Raw genomic sequence first — 27,217 nt, forward strand, 5'->3', positions numbered from 1 at the left:
AACAAGTTGAAAGTGGATACAGAAACTCCCTCTGGGACAGGAGAAGGTGGAAGGGAAGTTGCCTGGGCACTCACATCTCCTGCCTCATCTTTTCTGGAGGGGATGAAGGTGGGGGTGATGGGCAAGCATGCAACATTGTGCACTGTGAGGAGTAAGTTAGGGAGAAAAATGGAGAAGGCAAAAGCCAAGTCTGCAGGACTACCAAAATACAAGAAAGGCCAAATCTGTGTGGCTTTGTTTTCTCAGGACCATCCTGCATGAGCGAAAAGAAACAAGTGGAAGTGGCATTGCTGATGATCTTGGGTAAGGACTGATAGAATGGCTGAGTGCAAGGTCAGAGGCCAGGGGCCTGTGGGAATCAGCAAATCATGTGGCCAAGGGCTGTCTTCACTGCCCAGTTCTTTCTGTTGATATAGGCACCTCTAAAAACTCCTTGATCTCAAATGTTCCTCTCTAAAATGAATACATAATGTCTGCTCTACTTCCCCATTGGGTTATAGTGAAAAATTATTGAGGAAACTATCTTCCAATGTGTCACAAGCCTCTCTGAAGTATCAGAAATGAGGCCTGGCATTGCCAGCAGGACAAGAGTCTAGTGGGAAAATGCAAAGCTGCACCAGTGAAATTGAAAGGAGAGAAGTTCTAATCTGTAATCAGAACAGTCTGGAGAGTGGGATGTGTTTCCAAGCCAGATGGGGCAGGCCTGGTGTTGCCCTCTGTGCTCCCCCAAAATATCTGAGCTTGAATGGATGTGTGGCCTTCTGGGCATGTGCTTTGCCACATTGCCTTAAAGGAACTCCCACTCATCCCCAGAGAAACATAGAAGGCCCTTGGAGGGCCAGCCCTTTATTCCAGTTCAAGATCCAAAGCAGGCATTCCTATCAAACTTCCAAAGTTGTCCATTTCCAGAGCTGCTGGTGACTGTAGGATAGGTAGAGAATATATATCAGAACAACAGTCCAAATCGAGTAGCCACCTGATTTAGCCTAAGTAGCCCTCTCACACTTCTAAACCAGAACAAATCAGCTGCCTTACAACATTAGAAAGAAAATATGTTCAGATTTTTTAAGCTAAATATTTGTGGAGCGATGTGGAAAGAATATTTGTTTGAGTTGCCTAATATCCAAATTAAACTTAGCCAGTCTTTTGCTAAAATCCATAATGCGTGTAAACTTCTTAAACTGCTGTTTGACAGGGGCCATTCTAGCATATAAAGTATGGAGCAAAGGAGGAACCAACAATTTCTCACTCTAAAATACCCTCTATGTGGCTAAAATGAGCAAATCAGAGGACTCTAGATGCCAGCCAGGATGTGGAGAAACGGGCACCCTCCTACACTGTTGGGGGGAATGTAAACTGGTGCAGCCTCTCTGGAAACAGTATGGAGGTTCCTCAAAAAATTAACAGTAGAACTCCCCTATGACCCAGCAATAGCACTGCTAGGAATTGACCCAAGGGATACAGAAATGCTGATGCATAGGAGCACATGTACCCCAATGTTCATAGCAGCACTCACAACAATAGCGAAAACATGGAAAGAGTCTAAGTGTCCACCAACTGATGAATGGATCAAGAAGATGTGGTTTATCTATACCATGGAATACTACATGGCAATGAGAAACAATGAAATCTGGCCATGTGTAGCAACATGGATGGACCTTGAGGGTGTTATGCTGAGCGAAATAAGTCAGGCAGAGAAGGACAAATATCATATGTTTGCACGTATAGGAGGATTAGGAGGAACTTAACGGAGGACCATGGGGGAGTATAAGGGAGGAAATAGTGGGGGAGGGGGAGAGAGGCAAACCATGAGAGACTCTTGAATGCTGAGAACAAACTGAGGACTGGTGGGGGCGGGGAGCGGAAGGGGGATGATGGGCATGGAGAAGGGCACTTGTGAGGATGAGCACTGGGTGTTTTATGGAAGCCAACTTGACAATAAACTATTAAAAATAAATAAATAAATAAATAAATCTGAGGACAAAAGTAAAAACAAACAAACATTGGAAAAAAAATTTTTAAAAGAACTGCCTCTACATAAAATAAAAACATGAGTTCAAAAGAAACCAGTTATTTGGAAACACAGTTACCAAAATAGTTAAATAATAATATAGTAAAATATCTAGCAAGCTCTAGCAGCAGGCTTAATAAGTATTGTAATTTCAGAGTTTTGATGAACCTGACATTTCATGATGTCTGTAACAATCATATGTGATATGGAAATATTTGTGATATCTATTGATGACAAATTCACAAATTCTGCTAATTATTGTGGCTGTTGCCTACATTCATATTTAAAGAAATGCGAATTTTTCAGTTAAAAATTTTTAAAAATAAAATAAAACAAATAAAATACCCTCTGTGAACCTTCCCCAAACAACCAGAGCGATGATTCTCATCTCCTGCCCTCTCCTCATCCATCTTCTCTAGGTGTCAAACCTCCCTCCAGCCCCTACACCAGGCCTTGGGTTCCCCTAGCCTATTTGTTTGTCATTGTCCATGATTCCCCTACCTGCAATGCACCTCCACCCTGCCCTGCCTAGAAAACCCCAACTCTCTCATTAAAGTTTTGTTCTAATATCATTTCTTCCATTAAACCTTCTTACAAATTCCCAACAGCCTCATCAAATATTGCTTGGTTATACAAGTGATGTCTATGGTTTTTTTCTGCTCTTATCTCAGAGGTACAGTGATCTCTAATGTGGTTATTCCTTTAATCACACTGATGGAACTGGCCTGATGCATCAGTTTAAAAGGAACAAGTTGGTAGACTGTACAGATAGGAACACTGAGGCCCAGAGGAGACATGCACTGCCCTTGTTCCCTATAGCTCATGCTGGAAGTCACCATTCACACTGCATTGAAGAAAGGATTTATTCCCTCAGCTGCTAGAAGCACTGCAGAGAGGCTTGAGTTCTCAGTTTCCCCTGAACAAATGCTCTGAGCCAGCAGAAGTCACCTTCCTTCCTACAAAGAGTTAGTGTTCCCTCTTATTTGGAAATGATAGAGGCTTCTCTTCTGTAAGACAACATATACTCCCATCAAACTTTATCCCATCACTCCTCCTGGTCCTTATGCCAATAACCAGGGTCAAGTTATTAGATAGCCTAACTGGGAATGTGCAGAATGTGCTAAGGGAGCAAAGGGATAGTGCTCTGAAGGAACCACAGTGCTTACCTACATGTACAACAGAATCTTGGAGGGTACTCATGGAACTAAGTTCTGAGAGTGCTGGGATAAGAAGGTGAGAGTTACCTTCAACTAAGAGTGACAGGATTGAACCGTCAGCAAGGCCCCAGAAGACGTTGGAAATATGCAGGTAGGATGGTGTCTAGAAATATGAGAAAGCAATGGTCCACTTTAAGTAAAGCAGAAATGCTGCAGCCCATGAGTGGGTGATGGAGGAAGCCTTCAGAATGCTTCCTATTGTACTTGTCCCCAGCAGGACAAATAGGTCAGGGAACTAAGGGATGGAATTAGGAGCAACCCCACTGTCATCACTGCCAGAGACCACCTGGGGAATATATGCTTCTTATATCTGCAAAGCTGGGCTCAGCAAGGATCCCTGTTCCAAAGGGGACGATATACTCCAGGAGACATAGCAAGAGTGCTACTGAGCTCTAAGCTGTGGTAGCCATCTGAGAAGCTCCTGGAGCCCAAGAAACCACTGGAATCCTGGAAGACCTGCTCGCAGAACTTGTAAGAGAAAGTGAATCAAAGTAAAACAAAGAGTATACTTTGGTGGATGCTGTCATGCACTGCTAGATACCCACTTGAGAGGTAAGAAGTCACCATGTTGACCTTGTTCAACAGGAGATGTAAGTTTCTTATACAATAAGGTGAGAACTGAGTGACTTATTTGGGCTCCACTTGTGCTCTCTTGTGCAGTTTTGATGGTGAATGGTATGTGGGGATGCAACACTGGTGGGTCAGTAAGGGCATGAGGAGATCAGTGCTGAAGATTTAGACCTTGTCATCAAGTCTGACACTGGCCCAGCAGAGTTGCTGGCTAAAGGTGAAAGAATCTGGAAAGGACAGAAGAGGAGGCACAATTGATAAATTTCAATTGGGGCCCCCAAACCAGCTACAGTGATGGGCTTATAATTTGCCTCACTAAACTCTCTTCAAATTTCCTCCAGGATAGGGTTGTGAGATAAAATATAAGTTGCCCAGTTAAATTTGAATTTCAGATCAACAATTAATGGTTTCTTTAGTATAAGTATGTCTCAAATATTTATGGAACATACTTAGAAAATTATTCACTGTTCATCTAAAATTCAAATTTAACTGGGAGTCCTATATTTTTATTTGTTAAACTTGATAACTCTACCCTAGGAAAAGAAACTACTGGTAAGCTACTCCCAGAACCTATAAGAGAAAGTCAATTAAAGTAAAGCAAGGAGTATACTTTGGTGGATGTTGTCATGCACTACTCAGATACCCACTCCAGAGTGATGAATCCAATCCCTTGGCTACTAGACTCTTCCTAGAAGATAGTACTCAGCAAGCAGCCCTCTTTGAAGGTTGCTTCCAGGTAAAGAAAATCACCTTGCCAAATTTATGCCTCTTTCTGAGGACAGCTGACACCTGTGACTGATCAGCTCATGGGTTTAATGACACTATCTCTTCACCCCAATTTGAAACAGATTCTTCCCAGCTCTAAAACTCTCTGATGCATTGACTGAGGCCTTTATAGTAGGCATTGAATCTTAGCTTCTCTGCCTGCCCAATCCTGCTTCCTTCTCCTGACTCCATAGGTATTTAGCCTGTAGGTATTTACTGCCTAATACTTATAAGTCCCACAAGCTAACCTCCATCTTAGAGTCTGCTGCTGTTCCATTGGTTAGAGACTCCTCAGTCTTTCACTAAGGATCCCACTGTAATCTTCTCTCCAAAAGCATCCCCTTAAAGGCAAGACACATTCATTTTTAGTGCTCATTGGTACAAGGCACTCAGCACATTTAGATGTTATGGTTCAACGATGAGCAAGAGATAATTCTGTGTTTCCAGGGAGGAAAGGGATAATGCCCCTAAAGGAATCACAGCACTTACCTAGATCAGCCTGGATGTTGAGATCATCTCAAATTTCCCTGTCTAGTCTCCCATAAAAACCTTCCTCCTCCAGATGTCTTTATTTAGGTTCTTAGTCACACCATGCCCCCAATCTATGAACCTGGAAACTGTCCAGTTATCTCTGACCCCTCTATATTGTTGCACCATATCCACATAACTCCTTATGTACTCTTCTTTCTTTCTAACAAACTCTCCATCTTCCCCTGTCTGAGAACTCCTTGTCTCTCAACTGTATCTTCCTAGGACTCCTGGCCTTTTTTCTCTCTCCTACCTTACCCGTGTTACTGCCAGGCAATTCTTCCTTCATTGTAGTTCTTACCTCATAACAGGAGAACATGAGTCATGGTGATGTAATGCTTAAAGAACCAGTATGTGGTTCTCCCTGTATGATTTCTCTATGCCATGTGACCAGGAATGACCTAAATAGATGGATTAGTCTACTGGCCTGGATTCTCAGAGTAGTGATAACCAATCAACAAATAACTCACGTAAATAAGAAGTAGTACTGCATTGTTGTAAGCCCCTGAGATTTGGGGGACTTATTACCAAAACATAATCTAACCTTTCCTGAACATATACTCTATCACCCAAAATGCCCTCTAGTCTCAGAAGTAGTACTTCATTTGACAAGTAATGGTGTGTTGTTTCACAATGAGGACATTGTTCAGCTGAAAAGGCAGTTGATGAACTTTAGAATAGCCCAAAATTATGAACTGCTACAAATGGGTGGAATTAGCAAAACTATTTGGTTTTCACTTATTGCTTCAATTTTTGGAAAATGCCCAAAGTTATTGTATTTGCATTTTTATTGGCTTGGTGAAGGGAGTTGGAAGTATCATGTGGCTCTTGTTAAAAACCACTTCATTACTTATGTAGAGAGAATAACAAGTCAGAGAGAAAAGAAATGTTACAAGGAGACTTCTTAGAATACTGGCAAGAAGAGGAGACAAAAAGAAATAGTTCTTTATAAACAAAAGCAAAGGAGGCAATGTTGCTTTAGTGTCACTGACTTTGTGACTTTTTCTAAAAAATATAATTTATTGTCCAATTGACTAACATACAGTGTGTAAAGTTTGCTCTTGGTTTTTGGGGTAGATACCCATGGTTTATCACTGACATACAACACCCAGTGCTCATCCCAACAACTAAACCATATTTTCTTTGTCCATTCATCGGTTGATAGGCATTTAGGCTCTTTCCATAATTTGGCTATTGTTGAAAGTGATGCTATAAACATTGGGGTACCTGTGCCCCTATGAGTCAACACTTCTGTATCCTTTGGATAAATTCCTAGTAGTGCTATTGCTGGGTCATAGGGTAGTTCTATTTTTAATTTTTTGAGGAACCTCCACACTATTTTCCATAGTAGTTGCACCAGTTTGCATTCCCACTGACAGTGTAGGAGCGTTTCTCCACATCCTCACCAGCATCTGTAGTTTCCCGATTTGTTCATTTTAGCCACTCTGACTGGTGTGAAGTGGTATCTCAGTGTGGCTTTGATTTGTATTTCCCTGATGATGAATGACACTGAGCATCTTTTCATGTGTCTGTTGACCATCTGGATGTCTTCTCTGGAAAAGAGTCTATTCATGTCCTCTGCCCATTTCTTCACTGGATTATTTGATTTTCAGGTGCTGAGTTTGGTAAGTTGTTTTTATTACAAAATTGATTAAAATGAATAGTCTAATTTCCTATAAGCCTGAAAGCAGGTTATATTCTGCCTAAGCAAAAGCCACACACTTTAGCTCTGTGGCCTAAAAGAGTTCACAAGCCAGTCCTAAACAGCTGTGTTCTGGAAATGCTTATGATGGAATTCTGCACAGTTCTTTCAGTGAAGAAACTCAGAGCACTTTGCAAATTAAAATTAGGAAAGTGTATATAACCTCTGTATGAAAAATTGTTTACATACCATATTGGTATTAGAACTTACCACTTTACAAAGAAAGATCAATTAAATTCCTAAACTGGGTGTGCAGTGAAAGCATTTAACATAGAATTTTATTTCCAGAGTATTCCATCCTAACTCCTCTTCTGTATAAGTAGTTTATAAGGTTAGATTTTTTTCAAAGGATTAATATTTGAAAGTAGTGGCTGAGAAACACACCCATTTCCTTCAATTTCCTCAGTGAATACAGCTTCACAAAGAAGAGTTAAGTGAAGACCAGTTGTTAGATCAGTCACTTAAAAAAAATACAAATTTTCTTACTAGGAATCTATCATAACCAAAAAGGCAACCAGACTGTGATTGATGGATTTAAGGTAGAGCAGAAAAAAGAAAAAAATTTGTTTAGGTTGGAAGAAGGTTTGGTGGTTGTCTGCTGCCAACCTCCACTTCACAAACAAGGAGAACAAGGTCAGGAAGACTGCATCTTACCCAAGTTGTCTTAGCTAGTAAGTGCCCAACTAGAATTAATATGCTACCTCTATACTGATAGGACTGCACTCAGAGGCTGATTCTGAAATATTAAGGCAACAGGCAGCTAAATTCCTATAGACAAGAGGAAAGAACTGTCGGTTAGAATGTGTCCTTGGGGAAACCATTTGGACTCAGTGGACCTCTTTCCTTATCCATACAATGGGCTAAATATTGCCTGCTCTGCCCATGAGGAAGATTTGGTTGGGAGAGCAAATGAGATAAAGTGTGGGAAACTTCTTTAAATGTTGAATAATATATGATAACTTTTTGAACACTTGGGATGTGCCAAGTATTGTGCTAGAAGCATCATTTCATTATCACAGCACACATTATCACAGGCAATAAAGCCATTACCTTCATTGCATATATGAAGGTAAGACTTTGGCTAAATAGTTCACTCAAGACCTCATGGATTTGAACTAGATCTAGTTGACCCTCATACTCAAGTATTTAATTATCAATAGTACCATACAATAATCATGCTATAATATTATATAATGTAATACTATAATACTACATTATATCACTATAGTATTGTAGTAGTGCTGTAGTGCATATTACTATATCACTACAGTATATTGTATAGTACTATACTATTACATGTTATACTATTATATAATATTATTAGTATTACATATAATACATATTATACTACTAATTTAATATATATTATTACATTTATATAATAATACAATAATAGTATTATAATAATACTGCATTACAAGATACATAGCTAATAGTAAAACTTAACATTGTGTACACATATTGCTAAAGAGAATATATTTATCCTAATGATTCTACATCATAAAAACAAAAGATTTTATTATTTTCCTGATTTTTACAAGTAATTATAAATGCCCTTTAAACTTTTTCAAGAATATAGTTGCCTTGTTTCTAACAAATTATAACACCTCTTTTTTCTTTTTAAATTTCTGAGAGAGAGAGAGAGACAGCATGAGCGGGGAGGGTCAGAGAGAGAGGGAGATACAGAATCTGAAACAGGCTCCAGGCTCTGAGCTGGCAGTCAGCACAGAGCCCGACTCAGGGCTCGAACCCACGAACTGTGAGATCATGACCTAAGCCAAAGTCAGATGCTCAACCGACTGAGCCACCCAGGCGCCCCAATACCTCCTCTTTTTAAAAATGAACTAGTAAGAAAATAGTTTTAACAAAAATAAGATTTCAATAATTTATTTATTGTGCCGAGTATGGGATTTTAAAATTATTTTTTCTTGTATATGAATGTATAGTTTTTAAAGATTGATTTTTTACCATATTGGGTTTAAGTAAATTCAATTTTTCTTACAGTCTTTTTATGATATTGTAACTTGAAAATTGCAATGCTTAACTCAGATTGGGCTCCCTTTACAACTTCTGGACAATTCGCTGAAATAGTGTCCTCACATAATATAATGATCAGCCTTTGTTTTGGATAAACACTCAGTTAACTGATTTCTTATTTGTTTTCACTTTTTAACAAGTTGTGACATTTGAAAATAAATGTCTAGTCTTTTATCAAAGAACCCTTTGATTTTCCCAAGTGTATGGAGGGTGGGGGTGCTCAACTTTAAAAACTTTTGTTATTTTTGTTTCAATTATGACTAAGATGTAAGCCTTCAGTGAGTAACCGGCAACTCCTACCTATTCACTCCCTCCCCTACCCCAAGGGTAATGAGGACATCAAGAGTTTTAGCATTTAAAATATATTATTCTTTGTATTCACCTCATCATAAAAATTAGCAGATCAATATGACAAATGAGTAAACCAGAAGATGGCGTTGAAGATTAGCAATCACATTTTACAGCAAGGTAGATGTGAAGTCTCAGAAAGTTTCATGCAGTGACTGTTGTTTTGCACTTCTAAAAGTACATGAGTGAAGACTGTTCAAACTAACTACACCTGGTGTAGAGGACATGTGTAGCAAAATGCAAAAAGTTGTTTGCCATTATTGTTCTTAGCAATCTCCGTTGTTTGAGAACACTTTGAGAAAAAGTAATCCATTAATTAAAATGCCATGCAACATTAAGGCAGTGACCTTTTTTTGCTTTGTTCACTTAAGTATCCCAAGCGCCTACAACAGCCTCTGATAGGTAGCATGTGTTCAAAAAAGCATTTTGTTGAATGAATCTATGAAAGGAGGAGAAAGGGAGAAAAACAGGTTGTGACTAGAATTTTCTTTGAACACAACTTTGTTGTTTATTACATAGACTTTGATAATGGAAAATTGCTTGGGTGAATAAAAATATGGCATCCTGTTAATTTCTGAGAAAGTCCTTTAGCTGTAGGAAAAGCATACCAAATCTGTGCCTCACTGCCTGTTTTGCTCTAGCCTAAACTTAGTTTTATCTTGAGAAGGAGACATTGACCCTATATGTAAGTTGAAAAGAGAAAAACTGAGAAGTAAGTGAAATCAAAAGGTTTTTAAAAGTTGCAAGCTGACCTACGGTGGTGGTGGTCTAAAATCATATAGAAACCAGTAATCTGACAGTTTACCTGAAATTACTAAGTACATAAACATGCTGGAAGCATCCAAGATGCTCTGGTGAAAACTTAGTGGGCAGGTGTAGGTAGTTTAATTTTATCATTAAGGATATCTTGGAAAATTAAGTAAAATCACATGTCCATTGAAATATTATTCCCTTTCTGGACATTTATAACCCAATAGAAATTTGCTTCCTACCAGATTGGAGTTAAAACTATACCATTTTAAGGTGAACTGAAGTCCAGATGCAATTAAGTGTTTGGATACTTCCAGACTCCTCCTCCAACTCATTCATGTTGCCATAATTGAAACTTTGGGGTCTATGCATTGTCTGTCTGAATCACCTCAGTTCACCAGTTTAATAGATACAAAAGTCTGCAAGTTTTCAAAATGTACACAGTATTTGAGCCACAGTTTACCGTTCAAAGTATCTGAACCATGTTTTTCTTCTTTTTCTTTTTAATGAGTAGGATGTTCTCTAAAAAGCTAGGAGGGTAGGGCTCTCAGCAATAGCTGCGATGCCAAGGGTGCCCCCACCCACCCTCAGTTCTACAATGTGGACTATTCCTCCGTTTTTAGCTACACGCTCTGCAAGTGAAGTCCCCTTCACACCAGATTCCCGCTCCTACACGCCCCCCACTTCCCGCCCTAACCACATCGCAGTCGTTTAGCTGTTATTAGTTATCATCAACCAGCCTCCCGCAGGACCTGGCGCTGAGGCGGGGTCCGCATTTAGCGCCTTGCCCTTTGCAGGAAAGCGCCCCAAGTAAGAGTCCCCCAGGCTGCAAACGCCAGATTCGAGTTGCGCTCGCGGCGCACAGCGCGAGGAGGAACGCAGCCGGCGCAAGAGCCCCCAGCCTGGCGGCAGCCGACCCTTCAACACACTCCTTCAAGCCTTGGCCCTGGGACTCTCCCACCCGGCCGCAGTCTCCGCTCACAGCGCCCCCCTCGCCCCAATCCCGCAGGCGCATTCGTACCCGCCCAGCCCCGCCCTAGGCTCCTCCCCAGCGGGGCTTTTAAGCTTTATAAAGTTCCTCTTTCCCATCTCCGATACTTAGTTTCAACAGTTGAACTTGCGACTCACTGCTGCCCTCAGCTAGGAGTCGGGGGCGAGGTAAGGCTTGGGGTCGGGCAGGAGCACGGATGTGAGGCTGGCACGACCCAGAATAGGGAACGCGAGACTAGAGGTCCCGGGGTTCATCTCGAGGGCAACGCTGGGAAACCCAGTTTAGGAGGCGGGAGGGAGCATGCCCCTTGTAAGAGCTCCGATTCCCACCTCTTCTGCTCTGGGCCCCGGGGTCTCTGTGGGGGATTCTTAGAGGGCCAGCAGGTGCAATGCCCAAGCATTGCCCTCATCAGTCTGTGGGTCGGCCCCGCCCAAGCCCGGGAGAGGCCACGCGCTGGACGGGATGGGATAAAGAGAGTCAGGGCCTCAGGAGTGGCCGAGGAGGGGCCAAAGAAAAGACCCACTCTGGACTACAGGCTTTCCCTGAGGGGGTACATCGCCGTACTCCCAAGGCTCCAATCTCAGACTTCTCGTCCTGTGGCCCTGAAGGGCCCAAACTCACCGTGGCCTCCCGCGCATTTTTCCTCGGCTGGTGGTGGTGGAGGAGGAGTTCCAAATTTGGGCCACTTAGGGCCCCACGCTCTGCTGCCGCAACCCCATGCCCTCTGAGAACCCTCCAGGCACCCTCCCCGCCTCCGCTTTCGCTCGCTGGCCTCCGGGGTCCTGCTGATGCTCTGCGCGCCAGAATCTTCATCTACTTGGGTGAGCTCGCCGGAGGCCGGGTCTCCGCCAAGTGTTGCTCCCAGGGCCCACTAAGCCTTGCTAGCTGCAGAGGACTCAGGGATACTCTTGAGGGAGAGAGTGCAGATACTGGAGGAAAAGGCCCAGGCAAGAGTTGCTGGTACTGAGCGCCTGGAGCGTCCAGACTGCAGGCGTTCCCACGTGCGAGATCCTTGGTGCCCAGGGGGCCACCAAGGGAATGTGAATGGGAGAGTGGGCAAGAGTGGTAACTGAAAATGAAGGGAGGAATGGACTGGCAAAGGTCTGGGAATGGGCAAAGAGGAGCAGGAACTAAGAGTGAGCAAGCAAACGGTGCCAAAGATCAAAGATCGGTGGTGGCTGGATTTTGCCATATGCACAAAGGCGAGAGTGGTGTTTCCTGGGCAGCGTTTGGCTGTGGGATGTGTGACAAGAATGGAGAGTCCAGAAGGTGGGGTAGGTGGCTGGACTACGCCGGGGGCATGCTCTAGCGGCGGCAATACCGGACGCGCCAAAGGATGAGACAGGGCGCCTTCTCTCAGGGGCCTTTGGCATCACCGATTTTTATAGAGCGTGCCTAACTGCCTCGGAGACTCCAGGGCCTCGTGGTCATTGCCAGAGGGGTTTGAGAAGGGTGCTCCGAGCGCTGTGCCACGGTGGCTAAAGGTCGGCCCTCTGCTCTGCAGGGCAGAGCCAGTGCCGGAGGCGGATCCTGGGCGCGTGCGGGCCACAGGCGCGCTGGGCATGAACCTGGAGGGCAGCGGCCGAGGCGGAGAGTTCGGCATGAGCTCGGTGAGCTGCGGCAACGGGAAACTCCGCCAGTGGCTGATCGACCAGATCGACAGCGGCAAGTACCCAGGGCTGGTGTGGGAGAACGAAGAGAAAAGCATCTTCCGCATCCCCTGGAAGCACGCGGGCAAGCAAGACTACAACCGCGAGGAGGACGCCGCCCTCTTCAAGGTTACTAGCACGAGGGAAGACCAAGGTGGGGGTGGAGGGAAGGCCCCAGGAGCCTGGTGGGTCCCTAACCTAGATTTCTTGGCGAGTCTTGTAGGCACCGGACGGTTCTCAGAGAAAAGGGGACTTCTTGGGAAGGGCGGGATGGAATGAGCCCCGCGGGGCAGGCGGTCCGGGAGCATCAGGTGGTGTTTGGCAGAAGCCTTAGGGGAAGGAGAGAGGTTTCAACCTTTGTAGTGTTTTTAGAAATGGGAGACCAGGTCCCAATCTTGAGCGTGTGGCATGAGCAGTACCCAGAAAGTCAGGTGGCCCCAGCAGCAGGGGAATAAATGTCTGGAGGTTCAGTTCGGGAAGAGCAGCGGTCCAAGGACTCTGACTCTAGTGTTCTTGGTTGCGTTTCTGTGAATTTCTCTTTTTGTACCTCTGTACCTCCTTGCCTTCTTTGGTCAGCATGTGTCTCTCTTTATCTCCTTGTTTCTTTTCTGTGAGCACCCTTAGATGTGCTTTAGTCTGTATCTGTTTTCCTGTCCCTCTCACTATGTCTGTCTGTCTTTCTCTATTTCACTGTTTTCCTATGGAGATCTTTCTCTCTGGACTTTTTTTTTTTTCTTTAGTTCAATCTCTCTTGTAGGGTCTCTATCTTTTAGCTCTCTTTGGTCCTTCCATGTGTTTCTTTCTCTCTGTTTCTGTCTGACTCCCTCTTTTCAAGTCTCTTTCCAGACATTTTTCTCTACTCTAGGTTTCTCTCTCTTTCTTCCTCCCCCCCTCCCTCTGTGTGTGTGTGTGTGTGTGTGTGTGTGTGTGTGTAGTGATGATTATTTTCCCCTAGAGCAGTTTACCCAGTGAAGTGTGCATTAGAGCCCAGCCTCACCACCTGCAGGCAGAACAGGCAAAGGGGACTTCCTCAGGAATTTGCTCTCAGAATGCCTCAGATTGTTTGACCATTCAGATGTACTCTATGGGTAGCAGCTCACCCCATAGCTCTGCCCCTACTTCTAGTGGAACTAACCTCAGATACTGAGGTGGTGGGCCAATTAGGGCCCCTTTCCAGGGATCCTCCACATCTCACCTACCTTTTATAAATCCCTAAAGAATGTTCAAACCCCTTATCTTCAACTCAGCAATGATAGAGTCCAAGGTGAAAAGTATTTTGCCCAGAGTACACCTGGAGTCTTTTTGTCCCATGTTTTGAGTAACAGTGTAAATCTGAGGCACCTAAGCATCATTCTTTCCTTTACAAATACAATTCTCAGATTCTTTTTTTTTTTTTTTAAAGATTTGTATTTTAATTTTTTCATCCCTTCTTTCCCACAAGGCTTGGGCACTATTTAAAGGAAAGTTCCGAGAAGGCATAGATAAGCCAGACCCTCCTACCTGGAAGACACGCTTACGATGTGCTCTGAACAAAAGCAATGACTTTGAGGAGCTGGTTGAGAGAAGCCAGCTGGACATCTCAGACCCCTACAAAGTATACAGGATTGTTCCTGAGGGTGCAAAAAAAGGTGGGACTTTGGGGATTGAGGTCACAGAATATAGGCCACCAGACACTTGTAATGCCTTAATTTCATTCTGAGAGTTGATTTGTCTATTTTATTTCAAATAGCCTGCCTACCTCCTGCCTCCTGCTCAATCCCAGAAGGCTCTTTGCCCAAGGTCTCAGGGTCATAAATTGAAATTCTTGTGGTATTGGTTAGGATAATTTCTCAGATTCCCACTCTGTACCTGTGGGTGTATGGATATGCATGTGTGTGCATCTGTGTGTGCACATGGTTTTTCAGTAGTTCTATTGGTGTAAGATATATGCCAAATTTTTCAAACAAAAAGTGGAAAACTTGTTTGAAGCTTTATCTTTACTTATCAGTGTTTCATGAGTAACCATTTTGTAGAAAGGAAACATACATATATCCACATATTGTTGCTATTTTAAGTTAAAAAAATGTCAGCTTTTAGACTGTACTGTGGTCAGCTGGGATGCTTATTGAAATTCAGAACTTCTCTTTCCAAGTTTCTGACCAGTGTGTCACAGAAGAGTCCAAGAATATGCATTTTAAACAAATCGTACAAATGACTTCACTTGTGGGACATCTTGCTGGTGGGGCCCTTTATGTGACAAGGTGCATTCACACACAGTATTTCATCTCCTTTTCTACCTGTCCTACATAAGTCAGACCTTGTAGAAATCAGCTTAATGGCAAGAACAAGTAATTGCCCATGGGAATTGTTGGGAAAAAATGCCTTATTTGTCAACATTGTTATGCATTCTAGGAATTAAACTCTCAGGTATTTTTCTAAGATTTCACTTTTAGTTATGACAGTTCCTTTTTTCACATTTTGCCATTTGCCTTTTGGTCAAACACATAGGAGCGAAGCAGCTCACGCTGGAGGACCCACAGATGACTGTGAGCCACCCCTACACCATGACAGCTCCTTATACCTCACTTCCAGCTCAGGTATGGTGGAGAATTCAGGGCTTCTAGAAGCAGGGACTGGGTCTGTGTGAAGCCATGTGAGCCAGATAATCTCATATAGCAGGAAAGATACACAAATAAAAACAGCAGCACTTTGGTTTTTCTATTTAGTCAATCAGCCAAACCATATCCCCAATCATTGGATGAATGTCTCACTTTCCATCTGGTGTTACTACTAGTGTTGGTCTTAAGGAGAGGAGAGGTGGGTGTATCTGCCTCTTGGTGTATAGACTTCTACTACTGATTCTGAAATCTGGGAAACAGATCTGTTGTGGAAGATGAAACTTTTGGAAACAGTGCTTTATCATGTGAAACCACAGGGCAGCTGATCTCTTCAGACTTTTCTGATGTGAATTGCAGCTCTGTTTTATTCACTCTGGTGGGTAAAAGAAAGCAAATTTCCCTGCAGTACTTTTGGTGCCAGGTTTAACCATATGATGAAGCTTTACATAGGTCATTACTTTATAACACTGTCTTCATTGTGCTTTTTAATTCTTTATGGCTACTTTCCACCTAGTGTGATGAGCTATTCACTCCAAAGTCTTTTGAGATGATAAAATGATTTGGCTGTCAGCCAATTAAGAGATTCTGTGAGGAGTTTGAATATAAAAGAATGTGTCACTCTTTCTCAATGCCAACCGACTGATCTTTGCAGAGCTGGTTGCTTTTCATCTTAGCTTCTCCCTCATGTTTCTTTAGCAGGTTCATAACTACATGATGCCACCCCATGACCGAAGCTGGAGGGAATATGTCCCTGATCAGCCTCACCCAGAAATCCCATATCAATGTCCTGTGACATTTGGACCCCGCAGCCACCACTGGCAAGGCCCAGCTTGTGAAAATGGTAAGGAGTGTGCTGGGCTGGTTCCTATGGCTGTGGGTGACCCAGCAGAACAATCCTGGCCAAAGGGCCCTGTTCTTTCCTGATTTGTCCTTCTGAATAGTACCCCAATTCTTTCCCCTTCTCAGAACTGCTAGTAAAGATCTCACATACATTGGAGAGAGGATTTTCTCTTTCCTGCAGGATGGTAAGGTCCTCACGGGAAGGAATCCAAGGTTTACTAACACTGGCCTGCTTGTGCCAGGACCTGCACAGGGAACTGCCTTATATGAGATCATATTTAAACATCACAGAGATCCATCCCAGACAGTTAAAAACTGCCCCATTGTTTTTTGAGGCAGACTCTCAGAATGTAAGTAATGCACAAAGTTACCCAGTGAAAGTGAGGGACTGGGGTTCAATTTCAGATCTCCTAACCCCAAAGGCCAGCCTTTCATTTAAGACAGAAGATGTCAGATGTCAAACTGGTTGGCTGTAGTTTTTAAATTACCTGTTGGATAGTTTACCATTTTTCATCCTTCCTGAATATTCCTTGGTGAAAAGTAATAGATTTTGTTAGTATTCCCTTCTGGATTGTCCCTTAATGTTGACAGGGCCACATAATCTTACTAGTTTGTTTCTTCCATACACTATAGCTGTGCCCAAGCCCTCTCCCTATAGGGACACCAGGAGGTTATTGAGCTAGTATATTTCTCTTAACCAACAGTGTGCCCATGGAGCACCTGGCTGATTCAGTTGGTAGAGCAGGGGGCTCTTGATCTTGGGGTCATCAGTTCAAGCCCCACACTGGGGGTAGAGTTTACTTAAAAAAAACCAACAACAACAGTGTGCCCATTATAGTTGTTAAAGGTGGGGTTAAAGGTGAATAAGAATGTAATGAATAAGTACTATGAAAAGAAAACAGTCTCCAGGAGGTGATTAGTGCTAGTGTTAGGGCCCAAAGAGCTTGGCTCACTCCAGATTAGATGTGGTGCCATGCCCATAGGAGCTCCCCAGACATCAAAATGAGATCTCTCAGTGAGAGCACTAATCAGCTAAGAGCAGAGAAAACTTCATAGCATACTGAATACAGCAAACTACAAGCTTTTAGGACTTTTGAGTTAGTTATTTAAATAGAAATTCTGAGACAGGTAAATACTCAAATTCTTCCGTATGTTCTAGGAATATTTGGTCCTTCACAATTTAGTCCATTTTTTCTAATCGTGTTCAGGTCACTCTTGGCTTTATGGGAATGACTAAGTGTACCATCATTTAAAATTTGTCTTGAGTGGTGTGTTTACAAAAAAAACCTCAGCATTTGATTTTATTAGCTTTTCAAGAGTGATCTGAAACAAAGATTGTTTCCCATACCATAGTGGAGAAGTTATCTAACATTAAACTGGTTTCTGAAGTTCAGACCTATGGCTAGTGCATCAGGCTCTATTAAACAAAGAACTTTATTAACAAGCAATGCCTCAAACTATACAAAAATATACAATAGGTAGATATATTTTGAAGCCTATATGATGGTAAGTTTTAAGTGCCAAAAAATTAGGTTCTATTACATATTCTTTCTCTATAAATATTAAGTGTGACCCAAAGCTTCTAGGTTGCCAAGAGACATGGTTCAATATTCTCCTAAACCCAGAAATAGAAAAGCTAAATAAATTTGAACTAAACAAATTGGTAAGTTTTTAACTGGGCTCTTTGGCATCAGAGCTCAGGTAGACCTGAGCTCACAACTCTTCTATGAACTTGCTATGTGAACAGAATAAATCTTTCTGAGCCTAGGCTACCCTGTTTATCAGGGTAATTATAGAGGGATGTTGGTCAAAAGGTACAGACTTCTTATAAAATGTATAAGTCCTGGGGATCTAAAGTATAACATGGTGACTATAGTTAACAATACTCTATTGTATTGAAAGCAGCTAAGAGAGTAGATCTGAAATATTCCCACTATACAACACACACACACACACACACACACACACACAGTGGTAATTATGTGAGGTGATGAAGGTGTTAACTAACTTTAAAAAGAAGAAAGAAAAAATTACACAAAGATTGTTCCAAGTTTCCTTCCAAAGCTCCTTCCCCTCTCAGTCTTGTTTTTTTCTGATTGAACCTCAGCTTATCTTTGTTCCTTGAGAATGCCAGTGGCCAGTACTAGAGAGCCCTTGGCCCCTCCCTCTCAGGGTTGGTGCACTCTTCAGGGGCTGAGTGGCCATATCCCAGGGAGAGGAGCCATTCCGATGCGTCGGACAGATTCTGTTTAGACTTCATCTGATTCTTATTTGCAAATGCAGGTTGCCAGGTGACAGGAACCTTTTATGCTTGTGCCCCGCCTGAGTCCCAGGCCCCCGGAATCCCCATAGAGCCAAGCATAAGGTCTGCTGAAGCCTTGGCGCTCTCAGGTGAGTGCAGCGTTCTGTTCTAGAGGCACCCCCAGGAGGCTGGCTTCTGCTGTGACTCCACCCTCACCTTTGGGTAGATTTGATTGGGAGGTGGGATGTCCCTGAGTATAGCCCACGGACACTAGCTTTCTTCCATCTAGGGACTCAGGTAGGTGTAAACACATCTGACTCCCAACCTGTGTGAACAAGGGACATCATTAGAAAACTTAGCACTAAAAAGCCAGCTTGCCATTCTGATGCCAATTCTAAATGCTGGTTTGAATTGAGTCATTTTAAGGTCTCCATTTGACATCTATCTGAATTTCCAAGAATATGCAAACACCTCAGCTTTACATACCAAGGGCCCCTCTTCAGCCAACATTCTCACAATATAGTATAATTTCTTAGAAAAATACACAAGGACTTCTCAGTTTGAAAAGCTGATCATTCTTTCAGGTTTAGCTGCAAATAGGTCTTCCTCTTTGGCATTGAGTTCTTCCTCTGAAATTTGACATGTCCTACAAAAAATTTGGATTAGATCTGATTTTCAAAGTTTCATTTCTAAAAGAATCCCTACAGTTCAGAGATGTTGCTGTTTTACTAAACATATGTGGTACATGTATATTTATTTTTTTAGATAGCATTTGGATTCTTTTAAAATGGGATTTTTAATTATATTAAAAATAAATAGCTTAAGCTTCAGGGTTCTCACCTGCCCTTGGAGCCTTTTACAAATCAGTTATAGAAAATATAAAGTAAATTCCTAAGGTTTCAGGGAGTTGTGGGCACCTTTCTCACTTCCAGGTTCACCAGTTATTTCTTTTCAATTCTGAAGTTCTAAATGAGGCTTGCTGCCTTTCTTCTTAGATGCTCCTAAATGATGGAGGGGAGATGTAACTGAGCAGAAAGGCTTGTGCCTGTTTTTAGAAACTTTCTAACCCTTCTCTTCAGCACCTAAGACTTGTGTGGGTGCCTGAAAAGTAGGTAATAAACATCTATTTATATCACTGAGACCTTGTGATTTCTGGTGACATTAAATGAAATGAAACCTGCCCCGAAAGTCACCTCAAATGGCCAACTCACTGTCATCAAGGTACCCTGTCTGAGTTTGCTCTCAGCTAGTGTGTTTACAGCAGTAGAAATTGAAGAGGAGAATTGAGAGAGCAATGTGGGTTGTTTAAATCTCAATACTTGCCATTGAGGAATAAGAGGGATTTGTGGGTTCCTTCCTTCCTTCCTTCCTTCCTCTCTCTCTCTCTCTCTTTCTTTCTTTGTAGGACAGACTATACCTGTATAATCCAGGATTTGGTTATACAGATTAATTATCAACCTTGAGCACATTTGTTGGAGACCTGTAATTCCCATTCAGTTTTAAAACCCATACAGTTATGGGATTTACCCAACTCTTGCCTTTCCATAAAGCCCTTCTGCATTTCTTTTTTTTTAATTTTTAAAAAAATATTTTTATTTATTTCTAGGAGAGAGAGACAGCGTGAGCAGGGGAGGGTCAGAGAGAGAGGGAGTCACAGACTCTGAAATAGGCTCCAGGCTCTGAGCTGGCAGTCAGCACAGAGCCCGACGCAGGGCTCGAACCCACGAATCGTGAGATCATGACCTAAGCGAAAGTCGGACGCTTAACCGACTAAGTCACCCAGGCACCCCTAAGCCCTTCTGCATTTCAGTTAAGGGGCTCTTTGCAAACCTAGCTTGTCCTTTCAGTTTGTGAAACCTTCTGAAGAAGATTCTGAAATCAGAAAACTTTTGTAAATGAACTCATATTGTTTAATGTTTTAGAAAGCAGTTATTTTCAAGGGAAATTTTGAAAGTTTAGTGGGACTTTAGCCTTTGAACATTTTTCTTATTGATTCTTTTTTTCCCACATGAATTAATTTTATTATACAAGTAGTACATACATAGCATAAAAACTAACTTGACAATCGAAAGCAAAATTGGAAATAAAAACATCTCATTCCCATTATCCTTCCTGAAACTTCAGTGTGTGTGTGTATGTATGTGTGTGTGTGTGTGTGTGTGCGTGTGTGTGTGTGTAAGTGATATTATGTTGGTATTTTAGGACAGTTTCAGATGTAAAATATTTGTTTCTTTGTTGAAACACCATTATATTCTTTTTGCTAGTAGAAATTTAACTTAGGGTTTACTTCCTCCAAAATCAAAACTGATCACCATGCTTAAAGATGAATTTTTGCTCAGTGGCACGTGACTTAGTATTTTAGACATAATTGTTATCATGACCACTATCATCATCACCAAAACAATGACATAGAAAGTTCTTGAGTGATACTAATACAAGTCAAACATATTGTGCAGAAAACTAATGTAAGGGATGCTCCCCCTACACACACACACACACACACACACACACACACAAATCTGTGATCACATAAATTTGGAAAATGCTGAGTTAGGTAACATTAAATCGATTTTTGCAGGATTTCTTTAATATTGGTCACTCTGTGTGACTCCAAGAAGGAGATGAGGGTATGTAATATTTCCTATACTTCCTTGACTGTGGAACTTTCTACTTTTTATCTTGAGACACCAGTGTCCCACCAAATAAACATGTTCTAGTTGAGTAGTTTGGCATCCTGATGGGTATCCAACGTTCCTTGGTCCCTTAGAACTGACTTTGAAATCTCTGTGTTTACAGACTGTCGACTCCACATCTGTTTGTACTACCGGGAGATCCTGGTGAAAGAGCTGACCACATCTAGCCCTGAAGGGTGTCGGATATCCCATGGGCACACCTATGACGCCAGTAACCTGGATCAGGTCCTTTTCCCCTACCCAGATGACAATGGCCAGAGGAAAAACATTGAGAAACTTCTGAGTCACCTGGAAAGGGGTGTGGTCCTGTGGATGGCCCCTGATGGCCTTTATGCCAAAAGACTATGCCAGAGCAGAATCTACTGGGATGGGCCCTTGGCACTGTGCAGTGACCGGCCCAACAAACTGGAGAGGGACCAGACCTGCAAGCTTTTTGACACACAGCAGTTTTTAGCAGGTAACTCACCAAATTATCTGTTAGAATGGAGCATCCCACACCTGTGAGCCTAAGACACAGAATAGGGGGTGACAGTGTGCCTGCCACAATGGTTCAAACAGAAGGTCACTCCCCCATCAGACAGAGGTCTTCCTTCTAATAACCCCTGAGCCTAGCCAGCATGATCCGAAAATAGATTTCCTGTTTGTTCATCTCTCACCTCTGCCTCTACCACCTGCTCCTCTCCATCAGCGGAGGGGTGTGAGAGGGAGGGAGATTGCTCAAGGGCATTGTGGTTCAGGCTGATATCTTAAAATTCTGGTCTTCAACCAATAGTCACTGACTAATAAAGTTCACACTTTATTGGTAGTATGATCTCAGCAAGCATGTCTGCTGTTTCAGCTTTTTAACGTTCCTAGGAAAATCATAAAGATTAGAATCATTGTTAATGTTCTTGGTCCTGAGATGTGTTACCCCTATGCAAATGTCCCCCACCAGGTGGGACCCAGGATAGAGTATGTGGAACTGATTTTGCAAAAGAGAAATTATGAGAAGGATTTGAGTTACCTCTATGATATGCATGTTTCAAACCTTATTTTCTAAGACCAGTAAGTTTTGTTTTTCTAGTTTTGATTTCATGACAGTTAAATTAGCCCTGGGCTGACTTTTGTGAAACCACTTTTGTGAAATTATTGTTGAAGCTTCATTCAGCTATCTATATGGATGATGCCTCTTTTGGAAGGAGAAAGTTGTTCCATCATCTCACTGCCACCACTTTCTGAATTTAACCTTAAGTTATTCTTTTATAAGTATCCCTTTAGAAATACCCTATGTCTTTAGGTTTTCATGTGCCTTTCCTTTCCCTTAATGTGTTTCTTGATTCAATTCATTAAATATATAGTATATATATATATAAATAATATATTATATATATAGTATATATATAATATATACTATATATATAATTATATATATTTAAAGCATGCATGTGCTTTGACACCATTGACATTTGCTTAGCTTTTTGGGTTTAAGTTGCCAAAATTTGTGTAGGCTCATCAAATTCTCTTTTAGTGCCCCAAGAAAAATATGTCCCTATATGACTAAGTCTTGACTAACATGTGTGACAAGAGGAAGAGGGAGAGCTGAGTTTCTGGTTCCCCGAGGCAGCACCAAGGTGTGAAAAGCATGTGGGCCTGAACACCTCTCCCTCCCTCTGAGCTACAGAACTGCATCCAAGCCTGCGCTGTGACTGTCTTGTCCATCCTGGGGTCTCATGTGGGTGGGTGCCCAAGGAAGAGTCAAGAACCATGAAGGTGTATCTTGTCTGTACCTCTTATGTTTGCAATGAAGTCTGAAAGAGCCCTTATGGGGTTAGATCTCCTCAGAGACTGTGAATCTTGGTCTTTTTGAATTCAGAAGATGCCACAAGGCTAGGGCTTTAGTTTAGGTGTCCCAGGCAAATTACACTTGCTTCTGTGAGTTTCTCTCACCTTGTATATTTTAGGAAGGTAGAATCCTCTCATTCTATAGGCAAGAAGAAGGAAGCCATGATGGACTAGTTATGAATATCCTCAGGCTGTGAATTCACTTGCCTAGAATGTAATATTTATCTGTGAGCAAGAGTTCTTTTTTTCTTCCTCTGTAATTAAAGCCTGTGCTTTTTGCTCACTGCACTGCACAACCTCTTATCTTGAAGTATTCACTGAAGTTCAAGGAAGAACCTATGAACTTAAAAACTGTAGCTGTGTAGACCAGCTTCTGCATAATCAAGGATTCCCACAGAATGTTCTCATGTTATCAAGCATTTGAGGCATGACTTTTTCAGAGAATTGTGCCAACACGCCACTCTGATTAGCTTGTGTAGGTGTAGTCTCAGAACTCAGTAGTGTGAATGCCTTTTACACATTCTGACTAAGTCAGTTAGGTTTGATTTGAATTCTGGAAGAAAAAAAAAAAGCAGGAAGTCAAACAGTCCAGTGAGTTAGTTAGAAACTTTTCTTCAGTTGAAGAGAACAGTGGAGATCTTTGATATCTACCCATTCAGGATTTGCAAACTACTAGGGGACAGCCCCAAAAGGCAAAGCCTGAGGGTGCATATCTGATTAAGATGCATGCGCATACTGTTCTGCAGAAGTTGTTGCAGCAACCATGTAACTGCATGGTTGTTTCTTTTTTGGACATGACATTTAACTCTAGCAGAAAGGAAAGAATAGGAGCCACTAGAGACATAAGAGTCATCTTGAATGTGGGCAAAGGGACATGGGTCAATGTCAGGGATTGAACATGCGTTGTTCCAACAATGCTCAGTCTCTGTTTTGAATCCTTAGGGTAGGGTGGTGTCTTCAGGGTATATATATCCACAAAAGTGGGGACCCCTAGTGCTTCATCACTACCTTTCTCATTTCAAATCAATGTCTGTCCCAGAAAATGGGCAAGAAGTCAGCTCAAAGTCCCACAATTTAGGCTTAGTGCCAAGTAGGACACATCTGCCCATAAGTGGTGCTTAATCTCCAAGATAATGTGAAGCATTTTCAGCAATGACTGAGTCACAGAGAGGACCCTCTATTGGGTCAATGCTGCAAAGCAAAGTTCTTAATCTGCAGAGTATATTTCCCTTAAAGAATCAAGTGAAACCTTGAGCTCTCTCAGGAAAAGCACACATATGAACATATACATGAAATTCTGTGTCTGGGATCTAAAAGTTAAGAACCCCACTTAGAGAAGTAAAGAATACTCACTCCTATTTTAGTTTTCCAGATCAATGTTAAACTTTTGCTTCCTGCTTTAAACTGTCCTGTTCAGTGATGGTTTCTGATCAGGTTTATTTTTTTTTTCTTGTGGGGCTTCTCCAGAGCTACAAGCATTTGCTCACCATGGCCGTCCTCTGCCAAGATTCCAGGTAACGCTGTGCTTTGGGGAAGAGTTTCCAGATCCTCAGAGGCAAAGGAAGCTCATCACTGCTCATGTGAGTATTTAGTCACATTCAAATTATTGAATTTTCGTGTTTTTCATCAAGAGCAGGATCCCAGTTAGAAAAGTCTCAAATGAAAAGTAAATGTCAAATAACATGGAAAATTGTGGGGGAGGAAGCATGGCTCAGTGAATGGTGCAGGGAGCACAGCCCAGAGACCTACATGTTTTTCCCACCCCTAGTGGTCTGCTAATCACAAACCTGCAGACATGGACTTAATTTGTCCCATCTTATGTATTGGTCACGACATTGTCCTATTTACATTTTATAAGGATCTAAAAGGACTGGTGATAAAAGGTGCTCTTTAAAATTCTCCATGTTTAATATTGCTTTTAAAATGCTGTCTAGCTGACTTTCACTTGATGGAGAAACTTTTCCCAAATGGGAAACTGTTCACAGACTTATGTATTTTGCAGTTTCCACAAATGTTTTCCAAATCCTCTTTTATATCTGGATTTTTAGAAATTATTTAACTAGTGGAAATCAAGGACTATGTATTATTTGGAGGAGGCTAGCTCTTTCAAGGAGTTTAAGTAGACCAGACTGCTGCAGTGTTCCATATCAGAGTTTAAAACAGGATGAACTGCAGCAAGTAAACATCTTTTTCATAAAAAAAGAAAAGAAAATAGGTTTATATCTGTAAAATTTAGAATACATTTGCCACAGGAAACAAAGTTTTGAATACCTAAGATTTTTTGAATCTGAAAACTTTATATTGCTACCTACCTTTGAGAGTTATTAATGGGTCCAGACAATAAGCAGTAATAGTTAAAAAATTGTAACAAATAATATAAACATGCAGGTCATAGTTTACTTCTGATAATGTTTCTTGTTGAAAACTGAAATAACACACCATCTCATTTAAAACACGCAGTCCTCCCTCTTGATTGTAAAATAAAAAACCAACCAACCAACCAACCAACCAACAAAAATATAGTCTTTATACACTTTAGAGCTTTGGGCTTTTTCATGAATTCTCTCCAGTAATTGATACAATAATTGATATCTTGTTAACACCTGACTAAATAAACTTGGGATTGATAAATAACAGTTCAGAAGTTGGTGAAAAACTCCTGCATGTGTCTGATTTTAAAGAGTTTTTGGATGCACTAGCTCTTCTCCTCTGAGTTAGGGAATAATGGGTTCCTCAGGCAAGGGTCCCTGGAAGTTGTCTGGTATGGAAAAGAAAAATGGGTCTGTGTATACCTAGAAGTTCCTGTTCCTTTTTGCTATGGATTTAGTTTATTTTAGGTGTTTCATATGAATTATGCTTAAGTTTCTGTATCTGAAATGACACAAAGGCTCAATTTAATGGCTCAATTTATTGACGAACTATTATTTTCTTAGATACTGTAAATTAAGGAAATGCTGAAAGGTGAATTTGTTTAGTGAATGTGAACCACATAAATAGTCAAACTAGATGAATTGGGGGTTAATTAACCTCTCTTTCCCCATAATAGCAGTGCTGTTGTTTGATTTTGCTCTTTTTGTTTTCCTTTATTTTAGGTTTAGAAATATACAGATTTTGTAGGTCATTCAGGAATTGTAAATTGTTCAGGATTTACACCTTCATCCCTGTCAAACTGTGGTCGTGGAAAAACTCATTAGCCTAAATTATCCTAAATTATCTCAAAGTTCATTAATCACTTCAAATTTCCTTTTAATTTGGCCATTTTACCTGATTTGCTTAGGCTTGGTTAAACATAAATTTTAAGTGGCTATTGATTTACAAGTATCATCCTTGACTTTAACTTCAGTCCAAACCCAGAATGAGTTAGAATCTGTTTAAAGGTTAGTACATGTAAGGACTAACAAAACATTACTTCTTTAGAATGTTTTGATGTGTGTAGCATCTACCTTTGGATTTAACTTTACCATACCTTCAGATATTGAGTTATTTAATGATGAGCCAATTATAGGATGTTAAAAAGAATATTTTAATAATATCTTTTAAAATCTCTTTTTAAAGGTCGAACCTCTACTAGCCAGACAACTATATTATTTTGCTCAGCAGAACAGTGGACATTTCCTGAGGGGCTATGATTTACCTGAACACATTAGCAGTCCAGAGGATTATCACAGATCTATTCGCCACTCCTCCATTCAAGAATGAAAACCATCAAGACAAGTGATTTTGTTTCATTTAAATATCTGACTTTAATAGGAACAGCTGATTGAACTGGGGCTTTTTCTTTTGAGAAACTTGGAAATGGGGCTTCAGTTCAACACTTTAGGAGAATCTCAGCAAGAATGAGTATAAAAAACCAACCCCATCTAAATGACAAATGAGCTTATTCCAAAAGGAAGGACAGTCTTCAGGGTCTTCCGTAGACTGCCAACTTTGATGATTACTGTGAAAATTGACCAAAGAAAGTGTTTACATTTACTTAAAATGATATCTTTAATTTGATGTGGATTATTTCTTGCTTTAAAACTGAGAAAACTTGTCTTTCAGTATTTACCACTAATTAGAAGGATAAAAGCACTTAGGTGCTGTACTATTTCTCAGGGAAGTAATATCTAAATTTGAGGTGACTGCCTACAAAAGAAATATATTAATGCACATAGGTGATGTTGCTCTTGTATAAAACGCTTGCTAATAGAAAGAAACAGAATCATTGACTGAGGTTGGACCATGGGCCTCCAGCTTTGGGGTGGCTCATCACCCCACCTGGCCTGTGTCTCACTCCATGACAGGCTTCCCTGCCCTGCCTCACACTGTCCCCCATTTGCTCTCTTTTCTTGAGTGCCCCTGGAAGGTACTTGGTATTTTTTGGAGCCAAAAAGCATTAGTGCTATACTCGATTAGTACATTTTTGTCTGTTCTGCAATCTCATAATGATTGGTTAAGATATTTTTTTTGTTTGTCA

General features: G+C 41.4%; 1 protein-coding gene across 2 annotated transcripts; it reads left to right on the forward strand.

The window, feature by feature from the left end:
* Positions 1-271: 271 nt before the first annotated feature.
* Positions 272-27,149, forward strand: IRF4 (interferon regulatory factor 4). 2 transcript variants are annotated; one of them, XM_077755174.1, is made up of 9 exons: positions 272-303; positions 12,424-12,697; positions 14,010-14,196; positions 15,056-15,144; positions 15,862-16,006; positions 18,289-18,396; positions 21,044-21,397; positions 24,229-24,341; positions 26,317-27,149. In XM_077755174.1, the coding sequence occupies exons 2-9, from the start codon at positions 12,482-12,484 to the stop codon at positions 26,458-26,460; spliced, it is 1,356 nt and encodes a 451-aa protein (XP_077611300.1). In that variant the 5' UTR covers positions 272-303; positions 12,424-12,481; the 3' UTR covers positions 26,461-27,149. The 2 variants fall into 2 exon arrangements, with proteins under 2 accessions (XP_077611300.1, XP_077611301.1); XM_077755175.1 differs by lacking the exon at positions 272-303 and adding an exon at positions 11,038-11,086.
* The last annotated feature ends 68 nt before the right edge of the window (positions 27,150-27,217 follow it).

Source organism: Crocuta crocuta, unplaced genomic scaffold (genome assembly GCF_008692635.1).
Source record: "Crocuta crocuta isolate KB4526 unplaced genomic scaffold, BGI_CrCroc_1.0 scaffold515, whole genome shotgun sequence".
NCBI classification, from domain to species: domain Eukaryota; kingdom Metazoa; phylum Chordata; class Mammalia; order Carnivora; family Hyaenidae; genus Crocuta; species Crocuta crocuta.